This window comes from Sylvia atricapilla, chromosome 3 (assembly GCF_009819655.1).
Source record: "Sylvia atricapilla isolate bSylAtr1 chromosome 3, bSylAtr1.pri, whole genome shotgun sequence".
NCBI lineage: Eukaryota > Metazoa > Chordata > Aves > Passeriformes > Sylviidae > Sylvia > Sylvia atricapilla.
In genome coordinates, this window is record NC_089142.1 from 193106 (window position 1) to 205563 (window position 12458).

Here is a 12458-nt window from a genome sequence, read left to right on the forward strand (position 1 = left end):
AATGTCTCAAGAACTCAGATCCAACTTTGTGGCGGAATCCTCTGAAAGATGATGACACCTGAAACTCACTCAAAGCAGGGAGGAATAAGGGGAAAGCTGAGGCTTCAGATGTGGGAACCAATGACACAAGGGAAAGCATCTCAGTAACTTCTTTAGTTGATAATTGTAAACACTGCCCCAGCACAAGGACATCCACACAGAATATTAAAGACACAGGTGAGCACTCAGAAAGGGAAGGGAAGGGGATTGAGAGTTTAGAGCCCAGCATGAGAATGGCAAGGCCTGTGGGAGGACAAACGGCTGAAAGACAGACAGAGATCAGAGGTGAACCCCACTCCTGGCAGCAGAGTATTCCATAGCACTGTTTTTCTTCAAATATGTGGCAGCATTCAAAGATGAACAGGGTCTCTTATCCAACATCCATGGCATGTACTGTAATGCCTTTGCCAGGCAATTTCACAGGCACACAGCACTCAGGGTGGACATCCCACTGCCCCAGGCAATGTGCAGTGATAGAACTGGATTCAAAGCACTTAGAGAGGACAAGGAGGTAGACTTCCCCTTTTAATTGTCAACCAGCCATCATTACTATTCCCATCCGCTGAGCACACACCAAGAATCACTTTAGAGATTCACAGGATAACCTGAGTTGGAAGAGACTCACAAGGATCACTGAATCCAGCTTCTGGCCCTGCACAGGAAAACCCCAAAATCCCACCCTGTGTCTAAGAGCACTGTCCAAACACTCTCTGAATTCAGACAGGGCTGGTGCTGATTACCAGGCTTGGCAGCTTTCAGCTGATCCAATTTTTGCCCTGAGGTAACTGTTAACACAGATTTGCCTGGCAAATCCAGACTCATCTTCTGCTTCTATCACCTCCAAAACCTGGCCATTTCACAGCTCCTCCTTCTCATATTGTGTCACCTTCTCTTCCCTCACTAGGGACCCCATCAGCATTCTATTGCTGGAAACATCTTATATATGAGCTCCCTCAAAAATCTCTTCTCCCTTGGCAGCCACTTCCACATGATCAGATTTACCAGATTTCACCATTCCAGCCGAGTTACTGTATCCCATTCTACTCTTTCTGTAGCCTGGCAACACAGAGTGACAGGCCACCAGTTCAGGTGGGACTCTTTATGACCCCCCAAGGGAATCTGAACAGGTCCCATGACATTTAATACCCTGACACTGCAGGTGCCACCCTGCAGTGGCAAGTGATGCCAAGCACAGTAAAACCTGAGTGACACAGACTTCTCTGGCAACACAGCACTAAAGGAGTATGACGCAAGCAGCTGGCTGCAAGGTGTGGGGCAGGAGGAATAAGGGGTACAGGCCACAATTACACACAGAGCCTGAGCTACAGAGGACAGCCATGGAAAATCCTCTCAGGAGGTGATAGCCAGGTATGAACCACCCCACCTCCATCCACTTTACCACCTACATAACTGAGGGGTGAAAGGATTGGGATTTGGTTTAGGAAGACATTTGCATTGTTCTTAAAAACTTGATTTTATATATATATATAAACATACTGATACCAACAGGCTGGGCCTGTTATGTTTCATCATTAAAAAATGAAGGAAGGGATAAAAATAATAAAAGATAGAACATTTATTCCTCTAAATTTTAGAATAAGCAATATCTTAGGGATGACAGCAGCATAAAGTCACCCAGTACAATTACTAAAGCTGAATGGCAAAAGGCTCTAATTTCAGGTAAGTTTAAAGAAGCCCAAGGCAGCAGAAAGGCAGGTGTGTGTGGGCTGTGCAAGGACAAGGTAAGAGCCACCACACTGACACCCAGTGTCCCTGCATCCCTCTGGATTCTCCTTCTTCATCCCACTTGCTGCCTGTTCACACAAACATCAAGGTTGCAAAGGACATGGAGTCCAACAGCTAAAGGCCCTCTGCTGAAAGGCCTCCAGCTTTACTGGATTAAATCCTCAAGAACTAGGAGCTACTGAAAACCTGCCTCAATAATGCAGCTGGGACTGTGGACTCCTCACATCTCCCACTTCTGGCCAAGCTCCACAAGCGTAAATGATTTCCATGACTCATAGGCAATATTCCAGAGCACCAGATATGACTCAAGACACCAAACCCAGCTGACATCACCAAAGGCAGTTCTGTTTCTCAGGAGATTCGACAGCTTGGGGAGAAGAGTAAAAGAGGAAAAATGCAGACAGACAACTGAAAGGCAACAGCAGATCCCTCCTGTTTGCCAAATCCCTACTGCACACCCCTTTCCATGCTCAGCAAAGCAGAATCCTAAAGCCTCATGGAAGCACTGAGATAATGTGTTGCTCTGGTGTTTGTCCCAGACAGCCCCCAGACCAGGCAGCTTTGACACTCTGAGGGAGGAAGTGGCCTGAGCCCAGCTTAGCCTGAATTTCTGCAGCACAGCAGCAGAATTCCTGCAGCAAAGCAGCTCCACGCTACAGAACTCAGAACACAGCTCTGAGTCCATGTAAGCAGGAGACAAGGAAACTCGCACAGAACTTCAAGTGAATTACTTAAAGGAGTATGGGTGGAGTGGCACAACAGCTCTAAGAGGAAAAAAGTCTGGAAGCTAAACTTCCCTTTGGAAGGTTATTCCACTGTCCAATGGATAGTTTTTTCTATAGCTCTCAAACATTTGTGTATCTGTTGCTGGAAGAACACAGACTTTTGGAGAGACACTCTGTAGTGTACATGATCTGTCAATTAAACAAATAATAAAACCAGCCTAAATCACAGCTGACAGTGATGATTTACAATCTAGGGAAAGAAAGTATAAAAACCAAGAAAAAGTCCACAATAACTAGAGTATAGCACAGAGTGGACTTGCACACTGAGAAAGAGCTGGGGAGTGGCAGCACACCAGGCCAGACCTTCACAAGAAGCCCCAGATGTGGTTCAGAGCAGCATGAACATGTTAACCAGTTTCCCTGGCCACTTGTTTAAGCCACAGAAAGCTGAAAGCTCTGCCCAGCCACCTGGCAAATGATTGGGACTAGAGATAAGAGACCCCCAGAGCCAGCAGCTGGGCCAGGAGGAACTCAACTTTTCCTCGAGCTGTGGAGAAACAAAACCAGCAAATTTACCAACAGAAACTGAACAAAAAGTGCTCTCTGGGATCTGAGGCTAGTCCAGAATGTAACACAAAGAAGAATGCCAGGTCCACTGCAGGCAAAGGGAAAATAATCCAACAAAGTGAAGAAACAATTCGACTTCATGTTTTAATTAAACTGACACATTGGACACATTGGCAATTACAGTCATGGTAGTAAAATGCTTGAAAGGCTTTAATTCAACAAGAAAATGGAAATAACCAGTGTAATTTAACAGTGGCCAGGAAAGGAAAGTATTGATTATTACCACGGCTGTACAGACCACCTCATGCAGCAACTCAACTGTATGGAAGACACAATCTGACCATCAGCAATATAATAATTGGTTCTTCCAGACACGTGACAACAAGAAACAAGACCAAACACATCAGCAAGAAGTTAGTCTGTTAACCCAAGGGACACATCAGGGCCATTTAAAGACAGGTTAAAAGTCCTCCATGTGTTGAAGTTCTCCCCCACTCGTGAGTTCCCTGAGCCAGTGCAGGAGATGCTGTGCTGAGACCCGAGGCAGGAGGTGACACATCCTGTAGGCACCAACAGCGTGTGGCCCTGTCACCTCCCGTGGGTCCTGCACACAGCTGAGCCCACGGGGAGGCAGGACACCCTGTGCAGCCCAGGGCCCTCCTGTCAGCTCTACAGGAAAGCAGCAAGTCCTGAACCACTGCACGGTGTCACACCGCCCGTGTCACACCATTCTACAGCCCCTCCAAAGGCACTCTGACAATTCACACTGCAGGACACACCTAACTACAAATCCCCACCAGGGAACTCCCCAGGCAGCAGATCAGCAGTTTATAAAAACACAGAAGTCTGACAGGAGTCAGGATACTTTGAATAGAAGCAGCACTCCTCTGGATACAGTCAATGAGACTGGAAAAGCCCTCCCAGATCATCGAGTCCAGCCACTCCCCCAGCACTACCAAGGCCACCACTAACCCATGTCACAAAGTGCCACATCCATACAGCTTTGAAATTCCTCCAGGAATGGCACTGCACTCCCATGCCAAGGCTGGACAAATCTTTAAGGAAGGAATTTTCCCTAATACCCAACCTGAACCTCCACTGCCCATCTTGAAGCCGTTTCCCCTTGTCCTGTCCCTGTGCCCTGGGAGCAGAGCCCGAGCCCCCCTGGCTGTCCCCTCCTGGCAGGGAGTTGTGCAGAGCCACAAGGTCCCCCCTGAGCTCCTTTTCTCCAGGCTCAGCCCCTTTCCAGCTCCTCAGCCTCTCCTGGGGCTCCAGCCCCTCAATATCCCTATTGTCAGGAGGGGCCCAGAGCTGCCCCCAGTGCCAAGAATCCCACAGGGAGACAGGCATCACTCCATCTGTTTAATGGATACCAGAAATTAATACAAATTGTCTAACGCAAGACCAAAGGGATGAGTGCTCAGTTTCACTCGGTGCTTCAGAACAAACAAGCAACCCAGTGGAGTCCAAGAGCTCAGTCACACTGAGCTGCTCTGTGCAAGGAGGAAGAGGCAGGCAATTATTCTTCATCCCCAACTCCCAAAGGGAAACAGAAACAGCACAGCAAAATAAGGAAGGCAGGGGAGTGTGGAAGAAAACCCAGTATCTATAAGTAAGCCCATTCAGACAGTTCATCAGGAAGGCTCAGCACTGGGGCAGCAAGTTCAGGTGAGTGCCAGCAGTGTGAAACTCCAAGGAGAGAGGGAAAACCAGACAGGATAAACCCCATGTGAGCTATTCCCACTCTGCTATAGGCCATCCTGTTCTTCTGTGATATTTTCACTTGGCAGAGAGATCTTCAGATCACTCCAGGTAACTCTGAACAACATCAATCGCACAGGAAGGGTTGAAGGACCATTACACTTAACAGAAAATGCCATAAAAACTGGTGTACTGTGCAAGTTCCAGTCTTGGAAACAATCCCTGAGGCCACATGAAACACTAATGAAAAGTAATTATTTCATGTTTTCTGATAATACTGGAGAAAGCAAAGAGGTGAGCAAACATCATATTTTAAAGAGGATGATGAACATCTGATCTTGACACACATCTATAAACTGCAAAGCTGACTGACTGCCACAAGATGTCAGCAGTAAAAACGGCTGCTATGTGGGATGATGGGTAATTCTGAAATGGAAGAAGAGTATTTGGGTACACTATTCATGGAATGTCTGAGGAAGCTCCACGAGTGTGGAACAAGAATGATCAAGGCAAGTCTCAAGCCAGGCCCTGAGCCTTGTCACCATCACCTGTACCGTCTTTTGTTAAACTATTTTTCAAATTGTTTTCTGTGCCTCAATCTCTGTGTATGTGCACAGACTAGCAGACAAATCTGTAAATAAACTTCATGCCAGATTAGCCAGAGAGTTAGGACAAGAGGTTTTGGGATGAGACTTTGCAGGGACAGAGAGCCTGGGAGACATGCACTAGACACCTGAAATGGGATTTTTCCTGAGCACTGATAAACAGGACACAGCGATTCCTGTCATCCATGTCACCATGGGATGCTTGAAAAATCACCATGCTTCCTAATGGTGTTAGATGGCTAACCTACATCTGGCTGTGCTCTGTCAGGCTCCCTGAGGCAGGATCTGGAGGCAGAGGCAGCACACAGCCTCTCCCGTCTGCTGGCCCAGCACAAAGCCTCTCCCCAGGCTCCAGCAAACCTGTGGCAGCTGCCAGGACACACCATCGCTGCCTGGGCTCCCCAGGGCTGACAAGGGAAGGCTTTGGTGCATGGTGTGCCTAGAGCACTTCTGTAAGGAGTGCAGAGAGAACTCCATCCCTCAGTCACAGGCAGCCAGAGGGTGACAGCAGCAGCCAGCCACCCCTTCTAGGAGTGAGTGCCAGCTGCCTGTCACAGCCTGTGAGCAAGGACAGAACAGGGCTGTGACAAAAGCTCAATCCCCTCTGCACCCTCAGGTGCCCCTCAGCTCACTCTGGCACATGCCAAGGGCTCATTTCTTTCAGGAAGCCCTGTGTGAGCCAATAAAAATGTTAAGACTTCACACACTCCCTTCTTAATACCTTCTCTGTGTTCAAGGAATGCTATAAAAACTGCAGCATGGCATTCGTTTTCTCCACCACCTGGAAAAAAACCAGATCCATTGTCAAAGCCTGTCAGGGGGCTGGCAGCCCTCGGAGTGCCAGCCTGCTTGGAGGACTGGTGCTTATCTTTTACTACCTCAGCAAGTTTCTTTCCAGTCACAATAGAGGCTGAGAAAAGCCAGGTTCCTGTATCCCAGAACGCAAACACTCAGTCTGTTGGCATTTTTTCTCCAAGAATCCTGCGCTCCGTCCCCTTGAAGAAATGTAAATATCTTTTGGTATAAAAGTCACCAACTGCCTTCAAATGAAAAATTATCCAAGCAACTGAGACTCCCCCTAGAAGTGAGAAAACAACAAGGAGATAAAGATGCAGCAGACCCAGTGTTTCACTTCCTGTCTGTCTGAGTTCAGGTCCTCATAAATCACAGCTCTTTTCTTAACATTTGGTGCTTCCAGCATAGACTGAGAGCATCTGTAAGCCTGAGCACTGAAATCCAGCTGTAATGCCCAGCCATCAACAGCTGAGACGTGCCAATGCAAACGACAGACAAATCTTTCATAGAAAAAAGAGAAGCAAACCAACGGCAGTGTGCTGCCTAATTTAATTTTCTGAACTTCCAGTATCCAATGAAGAACAGCAAGACTGGACTCACACACAGGTGCAGTGTCTCAAACTCTGCTCCCTGAGTTCTGCTCCTGACCTGACACCCAGGACCATGGGGAACTCCACCCATCACACTGCCATAGTCTGCACACCCTTGTAAAGGAAGCTGTGAAGGGCTGCAGCTTTCATCTAGCTATCAAACAGTGAAAAATCCCAGACCGAAAACCAAGAATTTTTCAACGTGGCAACCACTGCATGCACAGCCACACTGACAGATGAGGCAGGTGCCCAGAGATAAGGCAGAAATTAATATCTCGATCTCAGCAGTCACTGAAGTGGGGCAGAACACAGAAAGTGCAGCAGGGGAAAGTCCAGCAGCTGAGTCACAAATGGGCTGGTAAAACATGAGCCACAGAGCAACAATCAACCACAAGGTCACTGATGGCTACCAGGAACTGAAATGTCACCTGCAGCCACCCTAAAAATCCTCTTCAGCACTTGAGAATCTGTGGGACAGATGCACAAGGCCTGTGCCTGCTGTTGGTGCAGGACAGCAGGATCAGCACTGGGACAAGTTTCCAGGTGATGGACAGGACACCAGCAGAGCTGCAAGAACAGAAGTGTTCTCCCACTGCTCTTGAGTAGCCTGGCATTTTCTCTGGGAAAGGGTAAAGGTATTCAGGCAGAGACCAGTGCTCACCCTCCCCTTTTCTCCCCGTCCTGCTCTGAGTCCCAGGCTGGGGCACTGCAGGGCACAGCAGCATCCAGTGACAGCAGCACCACCCCAGCTGTACCTGGTGACAGAGGCTCTCTTCACCCTGACAGACACACTCACACACCCCCCCAAAAGGGGACTTGCTTGTGCCCACACAGGCAGGACACAGATTCCCTCTTGCTGAAGGATATATATACTACAAAGATGTATACAAAGTACTTCTTATGAAGTCTTGGCTTACACAGTGACAGAGTTTCCCACCCCCAGAAAAGGTACAGAGAGAACCTTGGTCAGCAGACAGCCATCACACACAGCAGACCCAAGGACACAGTCATCTAGGAAGGGCTGAGACTTTCCTGCTCAGAGGAGCTTGCCAAGCCAAACACCCTAACACGGGGCTGTAAATACAAGATTCTGCTGCAGCAGTGCACAGCTTTTCCTACAGTTGTGTGTCATCCATGCAGCTTCCAGGGACAGCAGGCACGAAGCTCTCAGTGTCAGTTCACCAGTGGCCAGCCTCAGGAGGCTAAAACTGACCTGCTGATGTGGTGCTGCAATCCTGCTGCACCAGGAAGTTTCTGTTCCTAGCAGGCACAGCAGACAATTCTCGAGATACTTGGACAACCCTAGAAAATGAAGTTATGCATGCATGTCACCTGCAAGAAGGAAGTGGAGTGTTACAGCAGGACAGCAGAAACAGAGGGGTTGGTTTTCAGGGAGAGCAAGCAGCCAGGTGAGCACAGGCTGGGACCAGCCCAGTGACCACCCTGCCCTCAGCTCTGGGGCCTTACCCTGTGCTTCAGCCACGGGACAAGATATCCTGTGAAGCCTCAGCTGGGCACTGCTCGGGAGAGCAACCAGGGATGTGGACACAATTCCAGAGCCACATTCAGCTCTGGGAGGAAAGCAGCACAGCCCACAACACTGCAGGAACCACAGGTACTGCTCCACACTCCACAAAAAGCGGAATTTGGGGAACATAAGCATTTTCTATCTTGTTAAAAGGGTTCTTAGTTAAAAATGTCACAGAAGCATTTTTTTTTAATAAACCTACTCTGAACTTTCACAGGAATGACACTCTTTGCTCTACAGAAGCTCCCTATTTATAGAAAAAACTACAATCAATAAACACAACACTCAATCCTCTTTTACATCTGAATTTTAAGCAGGAATAGAATACAGAATACAGAACAGCCAGCTGGAAGGGACCTCCACAGATTCCCTGGTTCCACTGCTCAACCCAGTCAGGGCTGGCCCATGTCACAGCACGTTGGGCATTGTCCAAATGCCTCAAACACATACAAGCCTGGGGCACTGGCCTCCTCTCCAGGAAGCCTGGGGCAGGTATGACCCTCTCGATAAGGAAATGCTCCCTCTTGCCCAGCCTGAGGCCCCCAAATGCAGCTTGGAGCTGTTCCCTGGTGTCCTGGCCCTAGATCCCAGGGAGAAGACCTAGAGCAGGACCATCTCCTCTCACAAACATCTTATTCTGCTGTGTGCAATAGCCCCAGGATGGGTTTCTGTGCCGTCCCATCCTGCTCCCACTTGGACGAGGTTTGCCCTCTCGATGCCAGGGCACATGCTCGCTCCAGCCGAGACGCTGCCGACCAGCGCCCGGGTCCCTTTGGTCCCTTTCTGCTGCGCTGAACCCGCTCCTCTCGGCTCAGCCTCGCTCCCAGCATCACTTCCCCCTGTGAGCCGGGTACTTTCATCAGCGGATGTGGCTCCGCGCAGGCGGCTGATGCCAAAGCACCGGGCCCGCTTCGGCCCGGCCCGGCGCAGCCCCGCGGGTGCGGCCGCCTCGGGGCGTGGCCTCAGCGGGCCGCAGCCAATGGAAGCCGCTCGCGGTGATGTAACGCTTCCGCACCGCCTGCCATTGGTTGGCGAGGCCGACCCGCGGGCCCCGCCCTGGCCGCCCGGCCCCGCCCCGCGGTGCCCCGGGACCGGCCCCGGTTCTGGCCCCGTTCTTGTCCCGGTCCCGGTGCCGGTCCCGGACGGGCCGCGGGGCGCTAGGGAGCGCCTCAGGCCGCTTCCCGAATCGGGAGCAGGCGGCCGGGGCGTGCGGGGACGGAACGGCCGGCACGGGCCGTCCTGCCGCCCCACGACCGCCCCGGGACCGGCGGCGCGGGCACCGTCCCGCCGAAACCTGCTCGCTCCGGTGAGCAGGCACCGACATCCCGGCTCACAGCCAGCCCGCTCCTCCCTGCTCGCGGGCCCTCTGCACCGTCTGCACAGCCCCACCTCTGCTGCAGCGAGTGCACCACTCACGGATGGTAAAACAATATATTAAAAAAAAATCTATGCCGTTCCATTTGAAAACCTACCCCGGAGCACGGCACCGGAGCAAGCAGGAAAGAATGTCACACACAGGAAGTAGCAGAGCACAGGCAGCACACACTGTCTCACTCCGCAGCCATGTGTGTGCACCCATTCCTCTCCAGATTATCATGTCTCATTGCCTCCACGGTGCCATCTCACCCAACACCCAGCAGCTAATAAAAGATCGGGACTGCATCAATGGGAAAAGGTGGGCAAATGTTTTTTCCACACAGTAACACCTCCCCGCGAGGGGTAGCAGGTGAGAGCCTGTTTGCAGGCTGCACTGACAGGAATAACCAGTGTGGACTGAGCTGTCACACCTCCCGGGGGAAAAGGGCACTCTGCTCAGAAAGCAGAGCTTTATCCCAAATAAATTGCAGGTTAGGACATCTGCAGTGCAAGAGTTCACTCCGGAGAGCAGATCAGCCCAAATGATTACGGCAGCAAAGGGAGTCTGATGTCATGCAGTCCAGGGAACAAAAGCCTCTCCACGAGCTGGGGGCTAATTAAGCCACAAATTCACAGGTGAAATCCAGAGACACACCAGGATTTCCCTCAGGGTCAGCTGCAGCTGAGGCAGCTCCCAGTCAGGCAGGCACAAGTCTCAGCAGCCTCGATGAGTGAAGGCCTCAGCAGCAGCAGCCCCGAGCTCACCCACATCACTCAACAATGGATTCTGTGGCCCATCCCTCGACCCGTGGTGGCAGAGCAGAGCTCTGACCTCTACAGAGGCAACCTAAAGCCACAGCACTATCATTTAGCCACGCCAAAATTTCAATTAATTTCATTTGTCTGCTGAGGGGGAACTGAAATCCAAAGAAAACACCAGAACCTCCCAAATCTTTCTTGTCCTGTAGGAGAACACAGACAACCCTGTGTCTCCCTGTGCCAAAAGGATCAGTACTAAATAAAACACATTGAAAAGACGACACAAACAAACCAGCTTTGTCCTCGGGCATGTGCCCCTTCAGTGCAGAGCAAGAGATAAAGCACTTCAGGTATGGAATACATTGTGAAGGACAGAGTCAGAGCTTCACACTTCTTTAAAAAAAGGAAAATAGGAAACTTTTTTTTTTAAATATAATGCTAAAGCTACATTTGTAACCAATTCGCAAAGCCCCACCAGAAAGGCACATTCTGATAACACCATGCCAGCGTTTGGCTCACATTAAACCAAACCATGACAGCTCTCAGCAAGCAAAGGTGAAGAACTTCAGGGAATCCCTGACCTTACTTTGACCTCCACATTTACATCAGAACAAATTACTCTCTCTCCACTGCCCTTTTCTTTTCGCAGTGGTGGACAAAGCAGACAAACCCCTGTGCTCAGCCCCTGGCTTGGCTGAGAAAAGCCCCATCAGCACTTGTGCTGCAGCAGCGTTGTCTGGCTGTCAGCACCTGCCAGGGCTGCACAGCCTGCCCAGCTCGGGCAGGGGCAGCGTGCCAGCACACAACAGAAACCAGTTTGTGCAGACAGCTCCCAGGAAGAAAAACAGAGCCCAGCAATGAGCGGAAAGAAAGGATACGTCCCAAACAACGCGATCTAATCTCCTTGTGCCTTTACACAGGACACTGCCAGCACATGCACCGAGCAGTGGGCACGGGTAGGACGGGCCAAGAAACAAGCCTGTGTGAGCTGACTGCTTTATCCTGATCGCAGATGACAAAGCAAAGCCAAAGCAAGGATTCAAAAGCTGATGAGCCCGGGTAACTGGCTCAGGTAACTGGCCACCTCGGCAGCAGGTATCATCCACTCCCCTCAGTGAGCACCAACAACCATCCGGCCACCTCTCTTCCCATTCCCAGAGAGAAAGATCTGTGAAATGCGACGCACACCAGGAGTGCCGGAGCCACTCCCTTCTCCACAGCAGCAACAGCTGGCCGTCACACCGGCCTGCGGCAGGGGAAGACAGCACTGGCAGCGCTCCAGCCGAAACGCTCCGGGCCCGAGCAGCGGCAGCCCTGCGCCTGGCGAAGGGCCACCCATCTCCCCGCCTCCCGGGAGCGCGGCGGACCCCCACTGCGGGGCCGAGCTGTGCCGGGGACAGGTGGCAGCAAGACCGGGGATGAAGGGGGGGAAGGCGGGGGGAAGGCGGGACAAGCGGCCCCGCCCGGGCTCCCCCGCAGTCCAGCTCCGAGAACCAGCCCCGGCACTGACCTCCTCGCGCCGCTTCTGCCAGCGGCCGCACGGCGACTCCTCCAGGATCTCGGACTCGTCCTCGCTCTCCTCCTCTTCCTCCTCTGGGGGCGCCGCGGAAGTCACCGGCGCAGACACCGAGGTCATCCCCGGGCCAGTCGAAGCGGGCTCCGGCTTGGGGTCGGAGCCGCTGCTGGGCACCTGCTTGGACTCGCCCTCCGACATGCTGCGGTCGCACACCCTGCGGGAGAGGCGCGGTCCGTGAGGGGCGGTGGGGCGCCAGGCCAGGCCGGGCCCGCCGGGCCGGGCCGGGCCGGACCTGGCCGCGCCCGCCGGGCCTGTCAGCCGGGGCAGCGCCCCGGGCCTGCCAGCGGCTCCCCACCTAGGCGGTCCCGGGGCGAGGCGGGGGCCGAGGGATGGGAGCCACGCACTTACCGGTCCCGCGGCACCTCCCGGTCCCGAGCACGTACCCGCCGCAACCGCCGCGCTGCGTCACGCGCCGTGCGGGGCGGGGCCTCTACCGCGGCCAATCAGCGCCGCCAGCGGCGCGTCAGCACC

General features: G+C 52.3%; 1 protein-coding gene across 2 annotated transcripts in view; it reads right to left on the reverse strand.

The window, feature by feature from the left end:
• NRBP1 (nuclear receptor binding protein 1) overlaps window positions 1-12445 on the reverse strand; it is a 32324-nt gene extending 19879 nt beyond the window's left edge. For both annotated transcript variants that reach the window (XM_066314493.1, XM_066314492.1), the window contains exons 1-2: window positions 12336-12445; window positions 11922-12141 (exon numbers count right to left, since the gene is read on the reverse strand). In XM_066314493.1, the coding sequence (XP_066170590.1) occupies window positions 11922-12125 (204 nt within the window). In that variant the 5' untranslated portion in view covers window positions 12126-12141; window positions 12336-12445. The remainder of the gene's footprint in view (window positions 1-11921; window positions 12142-12335) is intronic.
• Window positions 12446-12458: the final 13 nt, after the last annotated feature.